Genomic DNA, 24,501 nt, shown 5'->3' with positions numbered 1-24,501 from the left:
GTAGCAGAAATACCAAGGAACAGGTGTCTTATGGACAGTGGTTTTATGGCTCTCTCCATACTGAGAAGCTAGAGCAGAGAAATGTTTTGTGACAAGCTATCCATGTCTCAACGGCTGAAAGTAAAATGCAGTGTGAACATGCCAAAACTGGTTTTCAAACATAATTTCACCTTGGCACAAGAGGGGTTTGACAAGGAGTTTATACAAGTGATTAACAGGAAACATCCTCAACATCCTAATCCCTTTATAGAAATCTATGGTGCTACTACATAATTTCAAGTTGTTTATCTTAGATAAACTGGTAAATATGTGTAGGATATACTTGTATAAAATTATGCACGCTATGAAGAAACTGGTTTTTCTCCCTTTCTCCTTATACTATAAAACATGCAATGCAGCTGGAGGATGAGAGATTTCAGACAGAAGGCCACCCACTTGGTTGCATTAAGGGAGGATTAGACAAGTTCATAGCTTTATTCTCAAACAATGGCTACTAGTCAGGGTGGCTCTGTATTACTTCCAATATCAGTGGCAGCATGCTTCTCCCTTTCATGTGGGAAACCCAAGCAGGAGACTGCTGCTCCACTCATGCTTTGCTGCAGGTTTGCTATGAGGATGGCCATGGTAGGAGGTTGAATTTTCTGTTCAACCATGAATCATTTGTTGTTGTGTGCCTTCAAATCATTTCCAATTTATGGCAATCCTAAGGCAACACTCTCATGGGATCTTCTTGGCAAATTTGTTCAGAGGTGCTTTATCTTTACCTTCCTCTGAGGCTGGGAGAATGTGGTTTGCACCAATGAGTCTTTATGGCAGAACAGGAATTTAAACTCTGGTCTCCCGAGCAATAGTCCAATGTTGAAACTACTACACCACACTGGTTCTCTGTGAATTAGATCTCTATTAATCCTAAGGTCTCAAAGGAAGACAACCAACCATTGGTATTTTAAGATAAGAAGAATACATGGAGAGCCATACCATTACCAAAGAAACAAAGCTAGGACCAAATGCTGCAAATGAAGTTCTGATGCTTGGTGCTGGGGTGGGTGAAAGGATGCAATTAATACCAGATGAAAAGGGCTGTACACTAATGCTAATGGCTAATGCTAGAACCAAAACACCCATACTTATTCCACCAAAAACGGCATAGAGCTAATTCTAGCCTGCATGGGCTTGCCAGAGTGCTAAACTAGATAGGCAGATCTTCCATCCAGCCTCAGCACAGCTATCCAGACATTCCCTTCATATTGTTCAATCACATTTCACTCCTTCCTCTTTCTGTACCCTTGTCACCACACCAAATAATATCCATTTCTGCCAAAAATGATGCGAATTCTATGGAAAAAGTTACCACAACAGGCTGCCTGAAATATTCATCTACTGCTGCTCCTCGAAGTGCCGACAAATCTACTCCATGGAAGGACGGTTGATACCTACAAGACAAGACAGAGGAGGCTGGATGACCTGAGGTGGCATGAAGAGGAGATGTCTCAAAAGGCACTGGTGTAGTATTTAACTAGTGACACCATGGCCTCAGGAAAATCAGTTCTGTCCCCCCCCCCCCAAAAAAAGCCATTTTGGAAAACAATGGCATTACAGATGATTATGATGTATGTTCTTATTGCTTTCTAACCGGAAAAGATGCACATTGCACAAAAAGATGTGGCTGCTGAGGTTTAACCAAGCCTGAGCCTCTTTTTCATAAAGCAACAATGGAATTTGCTTTCCCTGGGATATACTGCAACTGTTAAACATCTAATCTCAGCGTCCTAAGTTCATGGGTGAAGAGACTCACCAAAAGTTAGCTTTTGTGAACTGTTCCATGTAAAGCTGTTCATCTGTGAATGGTGCTAGGTGGACATCTCCAATTGTTGGAAACATATTTCCTGATATGGAAAGGAAAGTGGAGACAGTATTTTTATTAACAGAAAGAAGCTTGGCCCATCTTTTCATTTAAATAATAAAAAACAAGGATTTTTTTAAAAAACAAGTCAGTACAAAAATTAAACAACTGAACACATTGAAAACCAGGCAGTAAGCAAGCAGGTAAGACTGCTCAGAATTCAGACATTTTGAGGACAGTAAATTAAAAATAAGAGAAACCAGACAAGAGTACTGATAATACTTACAACCCCCTATCCCAGATAATAAGCTATTTCTTGAATCACTATTAAATGATTTCATTGTGTATTTATTAGTGAGTGCTATCAAACCTTTAATTTCCTTCAAGTTCTGTGCTCTGACTCACCGAGGCAAAATCACTCTCATAGTGGAGGACTTTGAATCCTGACTCACCAAACATCCTGTAGAAATCTGTATTCTAAATTATGTTTCCCATTGTATATCTTTCATCTTCTTTGGGTCACCTCCTCATTATCAATAATTCTTAATTTGCTTAACTATGTATGGAAAAGTGCAATTTGGGGATGGAGTGTTACCCAAGAGATAAACACCATCTTTTGGTCTACAAAACTACTAATGAGCATAAGCACTCATATAAAGCACAAGGGTGATTTTATAGTTAGGTGCAACTATCTTCAAATCAGAAAAAACTGGCTTGGGCAGTGGCACACATTCACAAGCCCAAATTCCTCAAATCTGCATCACCATACTAAAGGAAAGCAAGCAGCAGGCTCTTTCTTCCCCAAATGGGCTTTGGCAGCACAAAGGATCAAATGTAACTTCTTCCCTCACTGACATCTAAGACAATATAGGCGAGTCGAAAGAGAGCAAATGGACCTATCCTTCTGTGCCTGGAAAGACTGTTGCCACATAAAAACATTCTCCTCCTACTTTAAGCTACCCAAGGCCATCTGCTTACAAAGTTCCCAACATCATCTTGGCTTTGGATGCCAGAAGAACCCTTGACCACAATCATAAGCAAATGTTACTTACCACTAGGTTTTAAATATTTCTTGGCATGCAAGTAACTCTCCAGCATACGTTCATTGAAAAGCATGTAACCCATTGGCTCAGAAATAATAATGTCCACCTGTTCTGGAAGTGACACTTCCTCTACCTTCCCAGGAATTACCACGATCCGATCAGTGAGGTTGTTACTTTTCACTAAAACCTGCCCAAGAAGTGGAAAAGGCCAAAAACAGGTTAGCAGCCCCAAACATTCCTACTCATTCTTCAGATATCTAGCAATCTGAAAAGGATTGCTGTTTTAAACTAAAGAGTTCATAGTAGTTCAATCACCAGCTAAGGCAGTTCATATTCTGAAGATAACTAATAAATTGCCAGCGCAGAATCAGGAGCTTTATTGGTTTCTGTCACTGGATCCCTGCTGTGCTGGTAGCTGCAGTACAGTCAGCCCTCCCCAGATTCTTTATCCACGGAGTCAAGAATCCACAGCTTAATATATATCCTATACAATGGTAGAATAAAATGGTGTCCTTTATATAAAATGGCAAAATCAAGGTTTGCTTTTGGAATTCTTTATCCACGGATTCAAGAACCCACGGCTTAACACACACACACACACACACACACACACACAGCCATGGATTCTTGAATCCGTGGATAAAGAGTTCCAAAAGCAAACCTTGATTTTGCCATTTTATATAAAGGACACCATTTTATTCTACCATTGTATTTAATGGGAATTGAGAGCATCCATGGATTTTGGTATCCACAGGGGTTCCTGGAACCAAACCCCAGCAGATACCAAGGGACCACAGTACCGCCTTTTGGATATTGGTAGCAGTGGCGCTGTCATGCCAGCAAGCTGCCTCACATGGTAGTAAGATAGCTGGACCACAGGGCTCATGTCCTCAGTTCAAGAAACCTGGGAGCTTGCTTTATATTGGACAGCAATATCCCAAGTGCAAAACAGATAGACAATGTGGCGGTTTAAGGATGCAGTGTGTAGAATTTGCCACCTTGTTGCTGTTATTATTTATTCATTTATATCCCACCTTTCTTTTCCAAATACAGGGACCCACATTTTCCTCTAAAATAAAAGTAGCAAAGAAAGTAACTTCTATTTACAGGTGTTAAATACAAGAAATATTAACTGATAAAATAGTTCAGTTAACCATCCTAGAAGGATCTAAGCATCTTTTAAGTCATAGAATGAGCTTCTACAAACTTGCCATCAAGAACCAAGCTGCTCAGGAGACTTGTGAGGCACAGCCATTTTAACATATGCAGATTCAAGGTGCAGAACAATGTAACTATAAGGTAGTTATAGCATCCTATCCTAGGTGGCTGGCAGGAAAGTCAAGAGATACTATTCACTGTCTTGTCTCCACATCATTTACACATACTGAAGTCTCCCAACAGAATCTTTACAATCACTCTGAGAGTGAACAACTGGTTCAAAGAAAGCTCCAGAACTGTACAGAAATTCTAAGACTCAATACTCTTTCAGTGTACCAGATTTTTCCCCATCCTGAACTTTAAGAATACTCTGACCCAGAGTAGTATATGCTATCTACACAAGCACAATAACCAGTTGGGTCAATGGATACCAATTCTAGCCTTGAAATAAAGTCCAGTTTCTTTTTCGTACCTGAACTGATAGCACCTTTATTTTATAGACAGAAAAGCTTAAGTCAGAGAAGAAAAAAAATCCAACTGACTATAAAATCTAACATTTGTGTCTCACTGAAGGCTGGACCCTTACAGATTACTTCATCAGCCCTGGAATCTCACTGACCTCTGCATGTTGAGCCATCGTGCTGGCTTCCACTGCATAGATTTTTCTTGCTCCAGCCTGGGCAGCAAAGAATGACAGGATGCCAGAACCACAGCCAACATCTAATACAATCTGGAGGGAAAGTGACGAGACAAAAAATTCAGCTAAGTTTGTCACAAACACAATAAACAAATAAACTAAATCTCACACTTACCACTTATATATTAAATAATTAATCATTTATAGTTTTCTGTGGGTCTTCTGGGCTATGTGGTTGCGCTGTGGAAGAATTTATTCCTGATGTTTCACCTGTTTCTGTGGCTGGCATCTTCAGAGGGGGTTGTGTGTAAATTTAACTGTACTTTTTTCAGTATTCTTTTCTGGTTTCATTTGTTTTTAATTTACTGTCCTTAAAATGTCTCAGTTCTGAGCAGTCTTACCTGACTGCTTGCTTGCCATTCTGTATGGTTTTCAGTATGTTTTAGATGCCAGCCGCAGATGTAGGCAAAATGTCAGGAATAAATTCTTCCAGAATATGGCCACATAGTCCAGAAAGCCCACAGAAAACTATGGACACTGGCTGTGAAAGCCTTCAACTTCACAATTATAATCAAGTCATCTTTATAGCCAAACTGCAATATACTGCAGAGTGTAACTCTTCCATTCTTGAAATATGCAGTTGCAGCACCCACAAGTTCTTATTTAGATATGTAAAGGTACTTATATACCTCAGTTCTAGACAACGAGTCTGCTCAAGGCAGTTTACAAAATTAAAAGAAAAATGGTTGGTATTCTATTCAGTATTTACGATCTCATAAGACTTATAAATTTTTGAATTCATGTTTAGTCACTGCAACTCTGCAGTGGCCAAGAATCCCCCCCAAAATGCACCTAAGAAGCCAGGCGGTGCTACCAACATAGGGATTTCCAAGGCACTGAGCAGTGGGGTGGGGTGTGAAGAAGTGGCCATCCACCTCACACCAACAAAGTGCTTTGCGACAAGCAGTTGCAAAGTCCCCATGGCTGTCTGTTAGCAAATGCCTTGCTGCCAGGAGAGGAGTAGATACTTTTCACTGCTTCACTCTCAAGGGCTTGAGAAATCCCTATGCCTCACTTCTTCAAATTCTTCGCCTACAAATCAGTCAATTACAAAGTCATTTCAATTAAACATAGGTTCAGCCAGGCCTTATGACCCTATTTAAAAACACCTGAGGGAGAAAGACACGATTCTGAAGTTTCACAATAATGTATTCACAACAATGAAGGTCTGTTACAGATAGCCAAAATAAAGCTGCTTCGAGTCACAGTGGAGGTATGATGTTTCAATGATGCATATGTCCTAAGAGTCCAGAAGTCGCACCAAAGCCACACTCCAGCCCTAAGGACTAGAGCGTGACTTTGGTGTGTCTTCTGGTCTCTTAGGACGCATGCATCATTGAAACATCATACCTCCACTGTGACTCGAAGCAGCTTTATTTTGGCTGTCTGTAACAGGCCGAAGGTCCCATCTCCTTTGCTCATTAATGTAACAGACCTCATTGGTGGATAAATAACAGCCTTCATAGCCAATCATAAAGCCCTGGTAGGTTCATATAGGTGTACATAGATCTTCAAACAAACAATCCTAGGCTATTTAAAGGGAAAAAGCACAACTTCAAATTGAGTTCAGAAATGCATCAACAAGCCTGGGTATACAATCAGCGTTAAATACGCTGAATACTTGGTTCCCACAAGCAACTGGACAGCTGCATTCTTTATTTCCAAGAGCTTACAAACTGTCTTCAAAAACTGCCTCATGAAGAAGGGATTATCATGGCCCAGTTCTGAAGTAATGAACAAGTGTGGCAGGGTCTGACCTTTCTGCATAGGAAAATTAGTGGTGAAAGAGCTGAAACACATAAAAGCCAGCCACTTTTATCACTTGTGCTTCCACAGACAGGACCAGGACCAGGAGAATCTGCAAACAGTGCAACTGGCCTCATGTAGAAGTGCACTTTCATCCAAGATCAGCTGCACAGCTACTTCTAAATCAGAACCTCCACCTTATCTGGATTAAGCTTTAGTTTCCCTATATCCATCCCTAAACTGGCTCCTAAGTGACACTGAACTCTTGTTCCTCAGATCCGAGAACATGATGCACAAGTATAAGACATCACCCTATGATCAACTCTGATCTACTACCATTCTTTGCTGGTCATCCTAAATTTCTTCTTTGGTCAGAACATGGCAGTATTACAGAGGTAACATTTCTTACTATCCAATTTAAAATCCCTCCTGGATCCAGAAGAGCTTATGTGCAATTGTATACCAGGGACATATGTACATTGTGCCAACATAAAAAAAACCTTAAGTTTGTAGATTTCTACTAAATTTGACTGGTTTTATTGATTGTACTTGATCTCATCCATATTTATCGTTGCAAATTATTTTTTCAAACTGTAAGCAGTACGCCTTTTCAAATATTCTACATACATTTATTTTGAGCATAGAGGGGAGCCTAGGTATGAAGCTTAAACACACATTTTCAGCGAGTAAGTTCAGCTTTGGCAAAAACAAACTGTGGGTCCTTAGGAGGAGTCACAACCATTAAGGTTCACTTACTTCGCAAACACAGAATATACTCAAAAAGGATCATTAGATTCCACTCCCTTACCTTATCTTTAAAGTCACTATGGTTCTGCAGGATCGCTCTCTGGTATGTGCCTGTTCTGACATAATCCTGCATCATATTTTGCTGCTGGGACAAGTATCCATAAAACTGAAAGGTAAAACATAAAACCTCTGCTAAAGCCCAGGCTACTTCAAAGAAAGTAGCAGCATAAACCAACATTCTTAAGTATCACTAATACTCACAAAGTCTGTGAGTATTCTGCTCTTACTAATGCACATTCTCTCCACAGCATGGTGGGATTCACTTGGAAATATTAAATTATAATGTGGCACTTTGCCTCAGAGCTTCTACAAATTATCAAGGCATGCATATAAACACTTGTACAGCTCCCATTAAAGCACATGATCTCTTGGTTTCACAGAAAGCTTTCCATGCATCTTGAGGTTTCAGGTACAGCTCATCAAAGATCTACTTGGGATTTCAAGAGATACAGATCCAGTCCCTAAAATATTATTACTACTACCCTCTGTTTTCCAGAATGTAAATTCTCGTCCATCTAATGCTCCAACCTCTAATGGTAGGGAATAGCATTATATAGTGATATATTATTTCTGTAGAAGGAAGTGCAGGCAGCAAGCCTTTACAGGCTTGCATCCTGTAAGTGGTATACTCAGGCATACATTAATCTCATGCCTGTGTATGTCTTTTTTTGGTTGCTTCGGAGACTGATATTCCCTTCCTCTCTCAAATGTACCCCAACTCCTCTGGACCTACCATAGACCCTCTGAAGTTCCCACCTTTATAGCCATTCTGTGCCTCAGGGGAGATCACAGTAGCAATTTGGCTATGTCCCCATAACCAGACATGAAGCAATTACATCTGGCTATGATCCCTGGAGAACCCAGTGGATGATGTAATTTATGGTATTTATACCAGGCCCTTCAGCCCTAAAGGCTATCAGAGCGGCTTACAATTATTATTTTTAATTAGACCATTCCCTGCCCTCAGGCTTACAATCTAAAAGACATGACAATAAAGGAGAAGGGAATGGTGGCGGGAAAGGGGATGAGGTCGAGTGGTTATTCTCTCCCTCTGAGGCCTGGACCAAGGCAGATGGACTGGAGGGTGGGCTCTTCTTCTTCTTCTTCAGGTTAGCCCTGATGGAGCTGGGCCTGCCTGTTCACTCCCTCACAGGCCGAAGGATGACAGTTATCATGGAGGGAAGGCTCTCTATCTTCAGGCTAGCCCTGGTGAAGCTGGGCCTGCCTGTTCACTCCCTCACAGGCCAAAGGATGACAGTTATCATGGAGGGAGGGCTCTCTATCTTCAGGCTAGCCCTGGTGGAGCTGCCTGTTCACTCCCTTGCAGGCCGAAGGATGACAGTTATCATGGAGGGAGGGCTCCATGTTGAAGCTGGGCCTGCCTGTTCACTCTCTTGCAGGCTGAAGGATGACAGTTATCATGGAGGGAGGGCTCTCTTTCTTCAGGCTAGCCTTAGCGTCTAAGTGTCACTTAGTGTCTGGCTATAGATACTATCCAGACACTCCACAGCAAGCACAGAACGGACATGGGTAGGCAGGGGCTTCAGTGGATTTACAGTAGGTCGCACAGTGGTAAATGGCTCAGGACAGGAGTAGTGCAGAACAATTACATTAGGCTGAGCTATGCAGAATTCCAACCACAATCTGCAGAACACAGTTTTAACAATCTGGAGCTTTTCAAAATCTGAGAGATAATATAGCCTAGGCAGTGAGCACAAGGGGCCGGGGGGGGGGGTTATACAGTAACTCCATTCCCCTTACCCACCTCCAGGGACAACCCTCAACAGTGAGCTCACCTACCTGGAAGTACTGCACAGCAGAGGATTCTTCTGTGCGCTCACTGAACACTGACTGCTCCACGTTGTGGCCCCGGCAGTTTTTCAAGATATTATAAAATGAGCAGAAATCTAAAAGTAAAGCCAAGCATTGCCCCTTTAGCATTCAAATGTCTTTGTTCAGAGCCAACCCAAAAGGAAGAGGAAACACAGTGTATATGTGAGTAGCAAGCAATATCCTTTAGGGTTGCAAGAGACTGGAGCAGAAGAAAGATAAGAATTAAACCATTCCATTTTAACCAGTGCTGTATGTATTCCAATGTCCTGGACAGGGGATGGACTACTTTTTTTTTTACTCCCACCTTTTAACCCATGAGACCTATTAACAGAGTATTGAGCCCTCAGGGATGCACAATTTTCCACAACCTCAGCAACAACTGTGTCAGAAAGACCCAGTTCCAGGTCATGCAGCAACCCAAAGAGCTGTGGCCAAGGCACCATTTCATTTATATCCCACCTACTCTCAGTAGGTTTTCATGGCCAAACAGGGATTCAAACTCTTTTCTCCAGAGTGCTAGTCCAACACCAATAAACAATGAAACTAAAAATTCTATTTGAAGCCTGACATTAAACCCATTTAAATGTAATTTAAAAAGACTTAAGTGCTGCACAACCACATCAGAACACCCTTTTGCCATATGACTTAAGAGCTACAGGCCTGCCTAAATAAAAACGTATTTGCCTGCCTGCGGGAATACAGCAGAATGGAGGCCAACCAAATCTCATATGGAAGGGAGTTGCATAGTCTGGAAGCATCCACTGAGATGACTCTCATCCATGTCTTCACTATCATTTAAGTCAGAAGGCTGTCTTCATCAACCCAGCCTTTGCTTCCAAGCTCTTTCTAGGCTAAAATAAGCTAAAACTCGACAGCATCTTATTTTCAGCCTGAAATTTGTTTAGTTCATTTAGTACTCAGACACTTTTATTCAAATGAATTATCCCCCAGACTTCTTCATCCAATATATGCAAAATGTTATCATATGACCCTCAACATCCTCAATTTTATAATCTTTGCTCATCGGTCTAATTCTGCTGTTGAATCCATCTAGCTGTTTGTTTCACCCTTTCCTATCCTATTCCACTGATTCATTTTGAATATAGTTACCCAGGCAAGAAAGCTGAGAACGAAACAAATGGGAAATATATGAAGCTTCTTAAGTCCTATGTTATTTTACTAGTTTTGTACGTAGAGGGGAATTTTTATTTACTTTTTTCCTATTAATATAGGAGTGCTTCTAATCCTACAGCTACAGTGGGGATGGGAAGCATAGAGCTCTCCAAAAGTTGTTGGACTGCAATGCTCATCATCCTTTACTATTAGCTATGCTAGCTAGGGCTGCAAGGACTTGAAGTCCAACAACAGCTTGAAATGTACATACGGTCTAAAGGACAGACCAAAACAAACATTATGTGGCGTGAGCACAGCTTTGTCTCTCTCAACATCAGTACAAAGGAGACATGTGTGCATCTGTTTTTAAAGCCTATCCAATAGAGTTAGTAAGGGCCTTTCCTCTGGAATCTTACAAATCAACACAAATTTGTTTCCTCGTCCCACAGTGAGGTCTGCAGTATTAAAATATGTTCATACTCATTTTACACGACTGTTGGGTTAAGTAAATAAATACAGAATCTGAATACTGGAACAGAATTTGCACCATGGAAACCCGTTTTAATTTAAATATCTAGTCCTCAATATAGCACAGAAGCTAAAGGATGGAATGGCTGGTATCTTCAGTGCCCTGAATATGTTCAAAGTTTTTAGTAGAACTGCCATCTCTTCCATTTCCCAAAACATCAAGGAAGGTGCCAGATTAAGGAGAAGGGGGAAAGGTTCCTAAATAAGCCAGTTAAGTTTCCTCCACAATAAACATATTCATCTACAAGTCCTGTCAGAAAAAGCGAAGCCCAAGAGTGTGAGTAATTTTTTAACCAACCTCATAAAACATTAGTTTCATAATGTCCAATTAATTGCATTATTACAGGAACTGTTCCTCTGAGATTTCTCTCTAGAAAAGTTTCACAAGTTGGTCTGCGATAATTACTTTCAAGCCTACATAATGTGATCTTGCTGCGTATCAAAATTTTGATGCTTACTGTTTTCAACTCATCACCAGCAGCACCAACCCTAATTAGCTGGCAAAGCTGTTTCCAGCACCATATTGAATATATGTACCCATTTCAATTAGTATTATAGCAGTATATCTTTTTACACCACAAACATAACAAGACAAACATGCAATATGTGTGTGTGTGACAGACGTTAGGGTTAGTGTGTTCAGTGGGGTATACTCCTAAGAATGCAGCCTGAAGTTTTACATAAAATGTTTGATATTTTTAAAAATCAAGAAACTTTTACTTGTTATTTTTTCAATAACTTAAGCTGAACATTATATAACTGCTAACTCCAACAGCTGTTTAAATGACACACGGCACTGAAAAATCTCTGAGCAGAACTGCCAGGGATGTAGTAGGCACAAGTGGTGATCTGACCTGGGAACTGGATTATTTAAGTGGAAGGTTCTCCAATTTGAAAATGCTATGTACTGGTAGGGCAGTTATCTCTATCTGCCCAAGCAATGCATTTGGTTTCCAGCACATTCAGGATCATAGCAGTACAAACCAAACACAAATCTTTTGGTACTTACCACTTGGCGTTGCAAATTGTATAAGGACACTATTACATCCCAGCGTGATAATGAAGGACTGTTTGCCCACTCGGCTGCATTCTGTCTCCTTTGATACAGAACACTTGAATACGCAAACATCATCTTCTGTGGAAGGAAAAGGAAGAAAAGGAAGCACATCAATGACTCAATCAAAGCTATGAAAGCTCATGCCATTAACTAGTTTCTTTCAGGTAGTCTCAAAGGTGATACAAGATCTCTCTACATACTGATTCTACAGACTAACATGGCTATATCTTTGAATTCAATCAAGGCTTGCGATTATGAGGTTTTGTTTTTTTTACAGGTATGACGGATAGTATGTTTTCTCCCAAAGGCAGACAGGCAGCCAAGTCTATGGCAACACAATACACAACAGGACAGTGAATTGTAAACAAATCCAGCATCAGTGTTGAAAAGTTCTGGAGAGAAGGGAATCAATATTCATGATGGAGATAGTTTATACTGATCAGAGAGCAAGTCCATCTACTCAAGTATCCTCTAGGCCAACATCCACCTCCTGCTGGCTTCTCAGGCATTGGAATTCAGATGTGTATTACTTGAGTACCAGGAGACAATATAAAGCCATTATGACTTAAGTAGAGGCCTATATACCGCCCTGGGTACCTACCATCAGTCAGGTTGAGCTTGTCATACTTATCTGGCAGCTAGGTTAGTGATCTCTGCAAGACCACAAGGAATTTTCAGCAATTCCCTAATCCTCAAGCATGCTCACATATTTGACATTATTAATATTTCCTTTTATTCTTATTTTTGGATAGTTAAGTAGGCAAAAGTCCACCTGCTATGTAGCATCAAAAGCTAGAGCTTTCCTCTTCTAGACCCTCCTGCAATACCAGGCTGCAACTTATTGTTACCGTTCCCCTCTACTTCCTAAGAAGTTCTCAAGCTGCTTTTTTCTTAAATTCAAAGAGATATTGGGGGGATTCCTTCCCCATCTCTCAGTGGTTGCCTTCCACACACTGTGCCAGAACCACATGTCTGAAATGTATCTAAAGCTCTTAAATAACATTAGTGTGTGCCTACAGTACTCTATGCCATGTTGTGTGCCTTCAAGTCATTTCCGACTTACGGCAATCCGAAGGCAAACCTATCATGGGATTTTGTTGGCAAGGTTTATTCAGAGGTGGTTTACCATTGCATTCCCCTTAGGCTGAGAGAGTGTGACTTGCCCAAAGTCACCCAATGGGTTAGCAGGGGAACTGAACCCTGGTCTCTAGTCATCATTCAACACTCAAACCACTATGCATCGTTTGTTGACTTTCTACTCAATACCATATAGCCACCTAAGCAAAAAGAGGTATTTTCATTTCTTGTTCTTTCCAACTGCTTGTCCTTTATTATCTTTTCTTCTTACCCACCTCTATTTTGATCTCAGGGTTAGACAGCCTTCTTTTCAGATATCAAACCTGGAGAACATTGTTTCACTGACATCCAGAGTTTAAGCCAGTAATTCCCAACCGGTGTGCTAGGGTACATTAGGACACCATGAGAGAATTGCATGTGTACCATGAGACAGAAGAGTACAGCTATGAGCCTAGAATACTAATCAAAAGAACCTGCTGGATGATTCACAGATCTAGCTGTGTCACCTCCTATTAGCCTACGCACAATGGAGTCAACACTCTTCTGACATCTGCTCTCAGCCTTCTCTTAACAAAGAGGTTTCATCTATATATCAGAACTAAGAACTATGACAGGCATAACCTACATATATGTTTCTTTGCTTTTATTAAAGAGCCAGCAACCAACTTTAAACATTGTGAAAATGAATCCTCTAAAGAGTGGGCATTATCTTAAATACTTCCATGTTTACTGGAAGTTTCATAGGATGAGTCCTGGTTATAAGGCTTTATTGGTAAAAGAAAAAAGCTCAAATGTCCAATATATATTGCAACGTCTAGGATTACGCTCTACATTAGGGCCATCACTGAACTAACAAATGGAAGGGCAGTTTTTAGAAAGGATATGGCTTTTTGAGTGTCTCTTTGTGACTCTCTATGTCCTTTCCATCAGTCATCTTTGTCCTATCTTGTTTTCATGGTTTGTCTCCACTCAGGAAATAAATCCCATGGCTTGACAGAAATTTATAATTGAAATACAGACTAGGATCAGAAGGAGAACTTGACAAGAACTTGATATTTGATCTTTTTGATTTGTTGTCTGCTTTTTTATCTAATTCTATCTTGTATTATTATCTACTGTTTTATATGTATTTTGTAGAATGTATGCCATTGGCAGATTTCATTTTTATCGATTTTACTGTTTGTATGTACAGCGCTGTGTAAATCTACAGCACTATATAAATAAAGTATAATAATAATAACAACAACAACAACAACAACAACAAGCAGAGTAGAGTCTAGATCATCTGACAGGAAAAACAATGCATTCAGACCCATGGGAGTAGCCACCATACTATATAAAAAGGCCAGAACAAACTGGCCACAGTGCAAGGATTCCTAGAAAATTAAGTACCAATAATTGCTTCCACAATACGTAGAATGATCATAGCTCTATAGTTCTGGTGCCCATTACAGCACCAAGATGTTGTCATCTTCATGAGAAAAGCATACTTATTCTTGCTTGTGGATTGTTGCTTGGTTTCTTCTGTTGACCCTTGTTGTAAGATTAGAAGAAACAATCACAATAGAGGCAAGAACACTACGGTTGCTGTCTCCAATTAATGTGCCATATAATATGTATGGTAATAATACACCATTGTGGAGTTCAACATATTCCACGTTGGACTAGAATTTATAAGCTGCTGGCCTAGTTTTGTGTCTGTATGGGAGCATTTCTGTCCATGTAAAGTACTTTATTTTATTACGAAAACTTATCATTTCTGGCCTAATTTTTTTCTTACTTCTCAGATGGCAAACAATATATTTCATATTCACCATTTTTTTTAAATCAATGGATTCAAGCAACCACAGCTTGAAAACATTCAAAAATATATAAAATTCCAAAAGCAAAACTTATTTTTGTCATTTTATATAAGGGACATTTTACTATACCACTGTATTTAATGGGACTCAAGCTTCCACAGATCTTGATATCCACGGGGGTCCTGGAACCAATCCTCAGTCAATACTAAGGGCCCAGTATATATGCGTAAGTCGCACACATGGGGTAGCAGTCTGCGGCTCTCTCTGTGTATTGTTTGCCTCCAGGTTGTTTCCAACTTACAGGAACTTTAAGGCAAACCTATCACAGGATTTTCTTGGCAAGTTTCTTTAGAAGGAATTTGCCATTGCCTTCCTCTGAGGCTGAGAGTGTGCAACTTGCCCAAAGTCACCCAGTGGCTTTCCATGGCTGAGCCAGGATTCAAACCCTGGTCTCCAGAATCATAGTCCGACACTCAAACCACTACACCATCCTTGCTTATACAAAACTAAGGCTTTTACATTTTTAAAAATTCATAAATACACCGGATAGTACTCATACATATGCTAAATTATGAATGAAGCTTTTTTTTAGGTTGGAGTAAAACAGTAAATTAAGTTTAGGTTTAATATAAAAAAAATAAGTGGTATATTTATTTTAAACCCCCCCCCCCCCCCAAAATCTGTTTTTCTTTCTCAAAGATCCTGGAAAAGTCTGAATTTGTATAATTATGCTGATGGAAGAAATCAGTATATTTAGAAAGAGGTGATTTCCTTTCCTATGCCTTACCCATAAGATTTCCTCCTCTCCTTCAACACATATTGTACTGAATTCAGATAAAACGTTTGAACCATGCTGTTTTTAAACAGACAATATAAGTAAGGGATCTGGTGTTCAAATTAATTTTTATCTACTCATACAAGAGCTTTACAGGACAAAAAGGCAGGATTGCCATGACCTTACATAAACAAACCTGGGCAACAGAAATTGTCTGATGAATAGCTAGTAACAGATACCCCCCACCCACCCACCCCTGTGTGTGTGTTGTGTGTGTGTTGCATACCTTCAAGTCCTTTGTGACTTATGGCAAGCCTATCATGGTGCTTTCGTGGTAAGATTTATTTAGAGGTGGTTTGCCATTGCCTTCCCCTGAGGCTGAGAGCATGAAGGTATTTTCAACGGATTAATTACAAAGTATACTTGACTGATACTTTGAAATCTGCAAGACTCCTATATTAAAGTAGCTTAGTTAGTTTAAAAAGGCTTAGCCAAAATTACCAGTACAGTATCAACCCTCTCTCAGCTTGAGCTGGACAGGCCATAAAACGAAATAGGAACAACTCCAGGCAATTAGTTACTGCAAGAACTATTTGAAGTGAAAAGCGATGCCATGACTCTGGTCCTCCTCCTGGACCATTTTCTACCTATATTGCACTTTTGCCATATGATTGTCAGCCTACCCACTTCCCCTCCCTGCCCCACAAACACAAAGATATGGACAGCTTAATGCAGGCAGCACTGTTGACATGTTTTCAGGTGAAACAGGGCATGGAAAACTCTGTGCATCCTATGTTGTCAAATGAATTACTGTATATGGAAGTAAGCATGTAAAGAAAAATATCACCATGACTGGTGCAGGTGCAATTAACCTCGGTAGTGGATTACTGCACAGTCATCTGTGTAGAACTCCACCTGAGGATGGTACAGAAGCTGCAGAGTACAGGAGGCAGCTGCAGACCTTGCCTCATTGGCTGCTCTGTATCACAGAATCATAGAGTTGGGAGAGACCCCCCCAAGGGCCATCCAACACCCTTCTGTCATGCAGGAATTCACAATCAAAGCACCTACTGTGAAAGATGGCCATCCAACTTGTTCAAAAACCTCTAAAGAAGGGAAACTCCACCACACTCCAAGGGAAGCTATTCCACTGCTGAACAGCTCTTACTGTCAAGTTTGAATCCATTGTTCTGGGTCCTATTCTCAGGAGCTGCAGAAAAGAAACTTGCTCCATTCCTCAACATGACACCCCTTCAACTATTTCAAAAGGTTGAAATTTCATGGGTGGAAATATTTCAACCAATATTACAATATCACCTCTTAACTGTCTCTTCTTCAGGCTAAACATACCCAGTTCCCTAAGTCGCTCCTCATAAGGCATGGTTTCCAGACCCTTCACCATTTTTGTCGCCTTCCTCTGGACATGCTCCCGCTTCTCAACATCCTGGACAAAGGATTATTCCAGATGAGGCCTGACCAAAGTAGAATAGAGTGGGACTATTATTTCCCTTGATCTAGACACTATACTTCTATTGAGGTAGCCTAGAATTGCATTGGCTTTTTAGCTGCCACTTCACACTGTTGACTCATGTTCAACTTATGGTTTACTAGGACTCCTAGATCCCTTTCACATGTGATCTTGTTCAGCCAGGTGTCCCCATCCTATATCTGTGCATTTCATTTTTTTCCCCTAAATGCAGTACCTTACATCCCCCCTTGAAATTCATTTTGTTAGTTTTGGCCCAGCCTTTTAATCTATTAAGGTCATCAGCACATAACTCTTTTGTTCAAGGCTCTGCATTAAGTATCTATTTGGTACCAGACCAGATTCAAGGTTCTGTTACTAGCATACAAATCTCTAGGACTAAGACATTTGAGAATACGTCTTCTCCCTTATCATCCTGCCTAATCAGTTCTCAGGCAGTAACCCTATTGGTTCCACAGAGGGCTGAAATTCACACAGAGTCCATCAAGGGAAGGGTCTTTAGTGTATTGGTTCTCATTCTGTGGAACACCTTCCCAATCAATGGCCCCATACAGACAGGCCAAAATAAAGCTGCTTCAAGTGACTTTGGAAGTATGTTGTTTAAATGATGCATGCATCCGGAAGCTTCACCAAAGCCACACTCCAATCCTTAGGACTGGAGCGTGGTTTTGGCATGGCTTCCGGACTCTTAGGACACATGCATCATTTAAACAGTATACGTCCAAAGTGACCCGAAGCAGCTTTATTTTGGCCTGTCTGTATGGGGCCATTGTTAGACACACATCTGCTCTTCTTTGCTTTCAATTTCGCTTTTTTCCAGACCAGTATCTGCTGAATAATAAATGTGATTTACTTTTTAAATTAATGTATTCAGTGTTTATTGTACCTATTCTACTCACTTGTTTTAATCTACTGGTCACCCCTCTGAAATCTCTAACACACAGCAGCCTATGAGTCTGAAGGAGGGGAGAAAGTTTCTTCAGATTTACAGGGAAATGTACACACTGAGAAAAATATAGAAGGATTTAAACTCTTAACTCACAGAATCTTAGCAGCATAGAGTTGGAAGGACTCTTGTGGGACATCAGGCAAGATCTGCAGCTACAGCATCCCTAGCAGGTAGCTGCTCAGCCTCTTTTTGAAGATATCCAAAAAATGAGACTAATCTAGGCAACTGGTTCCATTGACGAACTACTCTTACTGTCAAGACATTCCTTATGTTCAATCGGAATTCACTCACATGTAACTTTAAACCATTAGACCTGGCCCTACTCTTTGGAGAAGCAGAGGACAGACCTGCCATCCCTTCTATGTGACAGTCCTTGAGATACAGTATTTGAAGGGTGCGGTCATGTCGCTCTTCAGTATTGTCTTCAACAATATGAACACTTTCAGCTCCTTCAATCTTTCCTCATAAGTTTTGTTCTCCATACCTCTTATCATCCTTGTTACCCTTCTCTGAACCCACTCCAAATTGTCTATATCCTTCTTGAGAATATAGGCACTCCAAAATGAACATATGTATATACTCAACTATAAGTCAACCTCATCTATAAGTCGAAGGCAGGTTTTGGGACCAAAATTAGGGATTTTGCCATGACCCGTGGATAGGTCGAGAGTAAAACTTCTGAGGCTCCTGTAGTGTGGGTATGTGTGCCGGTGGCACGAGGGACACTAATTGAGGCTTTTTGCTTCAGCGTTTCAACTTTCATTTCAGCCTTCATGCCCCACACAGCATCAGTGGCGTGGGTGGGAGAGGGTTTGTTTAATAGCAGTTAATCATCCAGGAGTGTTTCTGCTTGGCTCAAGAAAAAAGAAACTCTCTCCCAACTGCATGGGGAAATGTGAAAGAGCTGCTATCACATTACCATACTGACCTGTAAATAAGTAGACCTAGGATTTTGGGGTAAATTTTTAGGCATACGTTTATAGACTTATAGATGAATATATACAATACTCCAGATGAGGCCTGATCAGAACAGAGTATAGTTGGACTATTACTTCCTTGTCTTGGAAACTACTGTATGCTTCTATGAAGGAAGGCTTAGATAGTACTTGCCTTCTTTGCTGCACCACCTCACTGCTGGTTCATATTCAACTTATGATCAACAATAATTCCAAGGCCCTTTTCACATGAAGTACTATTAAGCCAAGTTCCCGTCCCCCCCCCCCCTCACCGCCCCATCCTATACCATGCATTTGGTTTCTGTGACCTAGATGTAGAATTTCACATTTGTCTCTGTTGAATTCCATTTTATTAATTTCAGCCCAGTTTTCTCATCCTTTTCTAGACCCTTTCAAGGTCCTTTTGAATTCTGTTCCTATCTTCCAATATGTTAGCTACCCCTCCCAGTTTTGTATCACCTGCAACTATGGCAGGTTACACACCGCCATTTAGTACGTATTCTATACGTACTAGGGTTAGGAAGGGGCGGTGCTTCCACACACCCCTAACCCTAGTACGTATAGAATACGTACAAGATGGCAGCGCCCTGTTCATACGGGTGCCGCCATCTTTACATATCGGACGCTGTGCGTCCGAACGTGTCGCGGCGCTAATGACGTTGCGAATGTGCCCCTGGCGCCTCGCGACATCATTAGGGCGCCGCAAGAAGAAGCTCCATTTTGGAGCTTCTTTTTTGCTCCGTAACGGAGTCGCGCGGTTTGGCTGCAGCGGCTCCCTTACGGAGCAAACAGCGGCGGTGGCAGACCGCCTCAAAGCGGCAGTCTATAACCTGCCTATGATAAGGATTCCCTCCACCCCATCATCTAAATCATATACAAAAACATTGAAGAGTGTCAGCACCAGGACAGGACAGAAACCTGAAGAGCTCTACTTGAGGATTCCTTCCAATATGAAGGACAACCACTGATGACAACTCTTTGAGCAGTTTCCCAACCAATTATGGATCCATCTGATGGAGTTTCCATCTTTTCCATATTTAATCGTATTCCATATTTAGTACTCTCTGGAACTAAAGATTAAGCTTCCCAAGAGTGGGGCTTGCACACAGGTGCATGTATGTGCATTAAAGTCAAGAGAAATCACAAAAGTTTCTCGTCAAGCATTCTCTTCATGGTCTCAACTAGGCTATCAATTTGAACCATCAAAACGATGCCTCTATCTTTGATCATCCCCCTCACAAGCAGCTCTTCCCCTCATCCAACACAGATCAGATCTGTCTGTTGGCTGGGATGTTCTAGAAAGGAATCTGCTGGATCTCTATTTTCTTGCTTTATCTAATATCCAAAATAAATGATTCGAACATTGCTGAAGATACTATCAGAAGTATAAAATTCTATGCAGATTCCCACATGAAGACCTTGTTCCCAGTACTTTTCTATCTTCCTGCCTACAGCATCTTCCTACACCCATATAACCTTTGCACCTGCCATTTACCCATTCTTCTTCTCCACGTAGCACATAGGGACGCTAATAATAAAGCATGTAAAAACCTGTACCTAAACAAGCAAGCTAAATTACACTAGCAAAACATATTGTTCCATGAGGTCTCCATTCAAGTATCCCAGTGCACACACCACACTAGGGCTCTAATTCTGAATGCTGAATGGTGCTCTAACCATTGAAAGACAGAAGCAAGCTCTTCTCTTGTGTTTTACCTCTCTCCCACCCAGTTTCTCCTGAAAAGAGAGGGAAAAGAACTCACTGAAAATCCTGAACGTCTATGCCAATTTTCATTCCAACATTTCAGTGCTCACCTGAATTCAAGAATTCAACTTGTACACCATAAAAAGTCCAGAATCCCATCCTGAGAAGTTTGGAAGAGAAACCTCCTCTATTCTTCCAACTAAGAGACATACTGAACCTTTACTCAAATACTAAGAATAAACAGTGTCTGTCGCCTTCCTTATAAAGCAAGGTTTCAGTTTTTTGAATTCCAAAGAAACAAAAAGGCTAGCGCAAAAATGCAGAGTGCAGGGAGCCTTTTTTCTCTGTTATTTCAGAGAAAATAGGGAGGGAGATTTTTTTCTCCCAGGCCATTGTATCTCTAGGCTTCCTTAATAATTTAATTCTGGGTTTCGCTCAGCTTTTGTCTTTTCCTTTGGAGTTGAGACAGGAAATAAGAGCATATTATATAATAATGATGATGGAGAAAAACCTATTCAAAGAATATGTAGAATTTCCATATCATAAACCAGTAACAGGATAGATTACGTAATAAAAGGTTGCAATTGCCAAGAATGGGCAGTTCAAGAAAGTAATGAATGGGTTATGTTTGGTAGATGTTTGTAAATATAGGACTTGTGTGATTGTGTTTGTTATGAAAGAGATGATGAATTTCAAACTGTTCTTTTGTTTTGATTTTTTTTTACTGTAAAAAGGAAATAAAAAGATAAATGGATGGATGGATGGATGGACGGACGGACGGACGGACGGACAGACAGACAGACAGACTGATTGATTGATTCTGGGCGCCCACAGATCTGTCATTCTGCAATACAAAAGCAAGCATCCACATGCACTCATCATTTTCTCTCCTGGTATGGAAGAAATTCTATGGGTATTCCAACCAAATACAAAATCCCAGGTGGTCTCCCCACTAGACAAGAATTCAAAATGTAAGCACAGTATCATCACAGGTCAGTCTAAGAGGGGCGCTCCAAAGAAGAGATACAAGGACTCCCTGAAATAACATTTCAGGCTTGGCCAAATCAAGCACCAACAATGGTCCTCCCTGACTTCGCATCAGGAGCCATGGAGACGCACTATCTACGATGCTGCTGCCTTTTTTGAAAACTCACGCCGAACAAATGTCGAAGAGAAACGACAACGCAGAAAGAACCACAACCCGGAAACATCACCCAAGGAGACTTTCTGCTGTGCTTTCTGCAACCGGACTTGTTTATCTCAGATTGGCCTTTTTAGTCATCAAAGCGCTTGTAGAAAGCGCAGGATGAGCCCTTCCTGAATCTTCATTCGCAAAGAAAAGCTAGAGCGATAGCAATGTTCCCAGCTTCGTCATCCAACATATTATGAGGGCAAAGTGTAAAACTGCCTTTTTATTAAGACAAAAACGTGAATACAAAAACTACTTCAAACTGTTTGCAGTTGAACTGCAGAAGCACAATATAACTTTGTGCAACAAGAATTATAAGATGGGCCCAGCAATTTTGATCTTTAACTTTAAAAAATATAAATCTCTAGCTCCAATCCACTTTTCCCTTGGACAGACATGACGCATTGTACAAGGTGCAGAGATCTAGAGGGCATGACGGAGAAGATCAAAAGTTCCATCCAGCAATTTCCGTGCTCACCAAGAGCTGGCAATTCAACGATGGGTCAGAGACAAGGCCATGAGCCCAGCAGGAGTCATTTTACTACAGAAAATTAACACAATGGGTCTTTGTCTCCCGAAGACACAAGCAGCTGGGACAGGAGGTGAACAATACCCGAGACAGAATTTGATTGGAAAGGCAAGGGTTAGCCTAAGACCAGGAGGGGATAAAAAAAATCCCAAAGCATTTGCAAATAACAATTCAGAACCTAGAAAAGAGAGCCCTGCCTTTTCAAGATACTGCTTTTGAAAGCTATTCAATGCAAATGTCTCCCATGCACATTAATTAGACTGTCAAGCTGGGCCTCCAGAGTCCTTTGTAAGCAATAAAAAGGACAGCAGATGTGCCCTGGCCTTCCATACACACAGTACAAAAGGGCTGAATGCCTAGCGAATTCAAGGGATTCAAAAAAGCCGCCAGAGGAGCGTTGTCACATCAGAGCTGATTTCATGAGCTGAGAGAGCCTGCTCTCCATTCCCTAGAGTTCAACTATTTCAAACCTCTGACTACTACCTCATCTACCAAAGAATACTTTCCTAGACGGGCAAGTAAGGTTCACCATTAATGGTATAAAAGGCACTGCAAAAGGGGAACATCCTCTTTGTCATATTTTCTTTATCCATTTAATTACCACTCAAAATATTTCACAGAAGACTTAACCCTCATGCACTACGATGGGACAGAGTATTGCCTCCTACACAACTATAAGCAGAAAACAAGTTTGTTCCCTCCTCAATATGACATCCCTCCAAATATTTAAACAGGACTATCATATCACCTCTTAACCTTCTCTTCTCCAGGCTAAACATCACCAGCTCCCTAAGTCATTCCTCATAGGACATGGTTCCCAGACCCTTCACCATTTTAGTCGCCCTCCTCTGGACACGCTCCAATTTCTCAATCCTTTTTGAATTGTGGTGCCCAGAACTGGACACAATATTCCAGGTGGGGCCTGACCAAAGCAGAATACAGTGGCACTATTACTTCTCTTGATCTAGACACTATACTTTTATTGATGCAGTTGAAATTGCATTGGCCTTTTTAGCTGCCGCATCACACTGTTCACTCATGTTCAACTTGTGGTCTACTTGGATTCCTAGATCCCTTTCGCACGCTGTCTCATTCAGCCAGGTGTCGCCCATCCTATATCTGTGCATTTCATTTTTCCATCCTAAGTGCATTTACATTTCTCCATGTTGAATTTCATTTTATTAGCTTTGGCCCAGCTTTCTAGTCTATTCAGGTTGTTTTGAATTTCGATCTTGTCCTCTGGGGTATTAGCTATTCATCCTAATTTGGTGTCATCTGCAAATTTGATGAGTATGCCCCTGATTCTGTCATCCAGGTCATTGATAAAGATGTTTAATAGCACTGGACCCAGGACAGAGCCCTGCGGGACCCCACTGGTCACTTCTCTCCAGGATGAAAAGGTGCCATTGTTGAGCACCCTTTGGCTTTGGTCAGTCATCCAATTACAAATCCATGTAACAGTTGCCTTGTCTAGCCCACATTTTAAAAGCTTGTTTGCAAGAATGTCATGGCAAACTTTGTCAAAGGCCTTACTGAAATCAAGATATACTATATCCACAGCATTCCCTTCATCTAACAAGCTGATAATTTTATCAAAGAAAGAGATAAGATTTGTCTTGCATGACTTCTTTCTCTGAAACCCATGTTGACTTTTTGTGATTATGGAATCTCAAAGATTATTGCCAATGGTTCCGATATTACATTTGCCAGTTCTTTTAATACTCTTTGTTGTAGTTTATCTGACCCTGGAGATTTATATTCATTTAGATTAACCAGGTATTCCTGTACTATCTCTTTGTTTATTCTGTGCTGAAATTCCCCTATTCTATCCTCTGCTCCATTATCCTCAGGTTGAGCACCCTTTTCCTTTTCTGAGAAGACTGAGGCAAAGAAAGTGTTGAGCAATTCGGCTTTTCTCTCTCCCCTGTTAGCATTTTGCCATTTCTCCACACAGTGGCCTCACCATTTCCTTTTTCTTCCTTTTGCTGCAGACATGTCCAAAAAAAGCCCTTTTTTTTGTTCTTAACCTCTCTAGCAAGCCTGAGTTCATTCTGTGCTTTAGCTTTTCTGACTTTACCCCTACACAGGCTAGCTATTTGTTTTAATTCCTTTTTTGTGATTTCCCCTTTTTTCCATTTCTTATACATGTTCCGTTTAAAAGTTAGCTCAGTTGAAAGTTCTTTAGTCATCCATCCTGGTTTCTTGAGA

At 40.8% G+C, this 24,501-nt stretch overlaps 1 protein-coding gene across 4 annotated transcripts in view; it reads right to left on the bottom strand.

Moving 5' to 3' along the window:
• Positions 1–24,501, bottom strand: part of CARM1 (coactivator associated arginine methyltransferase 1) — a 67,170-nt gene that overhangs the window by 29,724 nt on the left and 12,945 nt on the right. For 3 of the 4 annotated variants that reach the window (XM_042449566.1, XM_042449569.1, XM_042449567.1), the window contains exons 2-8: positions 11,778–11,903; positions 9,095–9,201; positions 7,296–7,400; positions 4,664–4,774; positions 2,896–3,073; positions 1,796–1,886; positions 1,352–1,433 (exon numbers count right to left, since the gene is read on the bottom strand). In XM_042449566.1, the coding sequence (XP_042305500.1) occupies positions 1,352–1,433; positions 1,796–1,886; positions 2,896–3,073; positions 4,664–4,774; positions 7,296–7,400; positions 9,095–9,201; positions 11,778–11,903 (800 nt within the window). The remainder of the gene's footprint in view (positions 1–1,351; positions 1,434–1,795; positions 1,887–2,895; positions 3,074–4,663; positions 4,775–7,295; positions 7,401–9,094; positions 9,202–11,777; positions 11,904–24,501) is intronic. The other variant, XM_042449568.1, reaches the window with a different exon arrangement.

Source organism: Sceloporus undulatus, chromosome 2, assembly GCF_019175285.1.
Source record: "Sceloporus undulatus isolate JIND9_A2432 ecotype Alabama chromosome 2, SceUnd_v1.1, whole genome shotgun sequence".
Taxonomy (NCBI): domain Eukaryota; kingdom Metazoa; phylum Chordata; class Lepidosauria; order Squamata; family Phrynosomatidae; genus Sceloporus; species Sceloporus undulatus.
The sequence above is the reverse complement of the archived record's forward strand: the minus strand, read 5'-3'. Positions and strand labels throughout refer to the sequence as shown.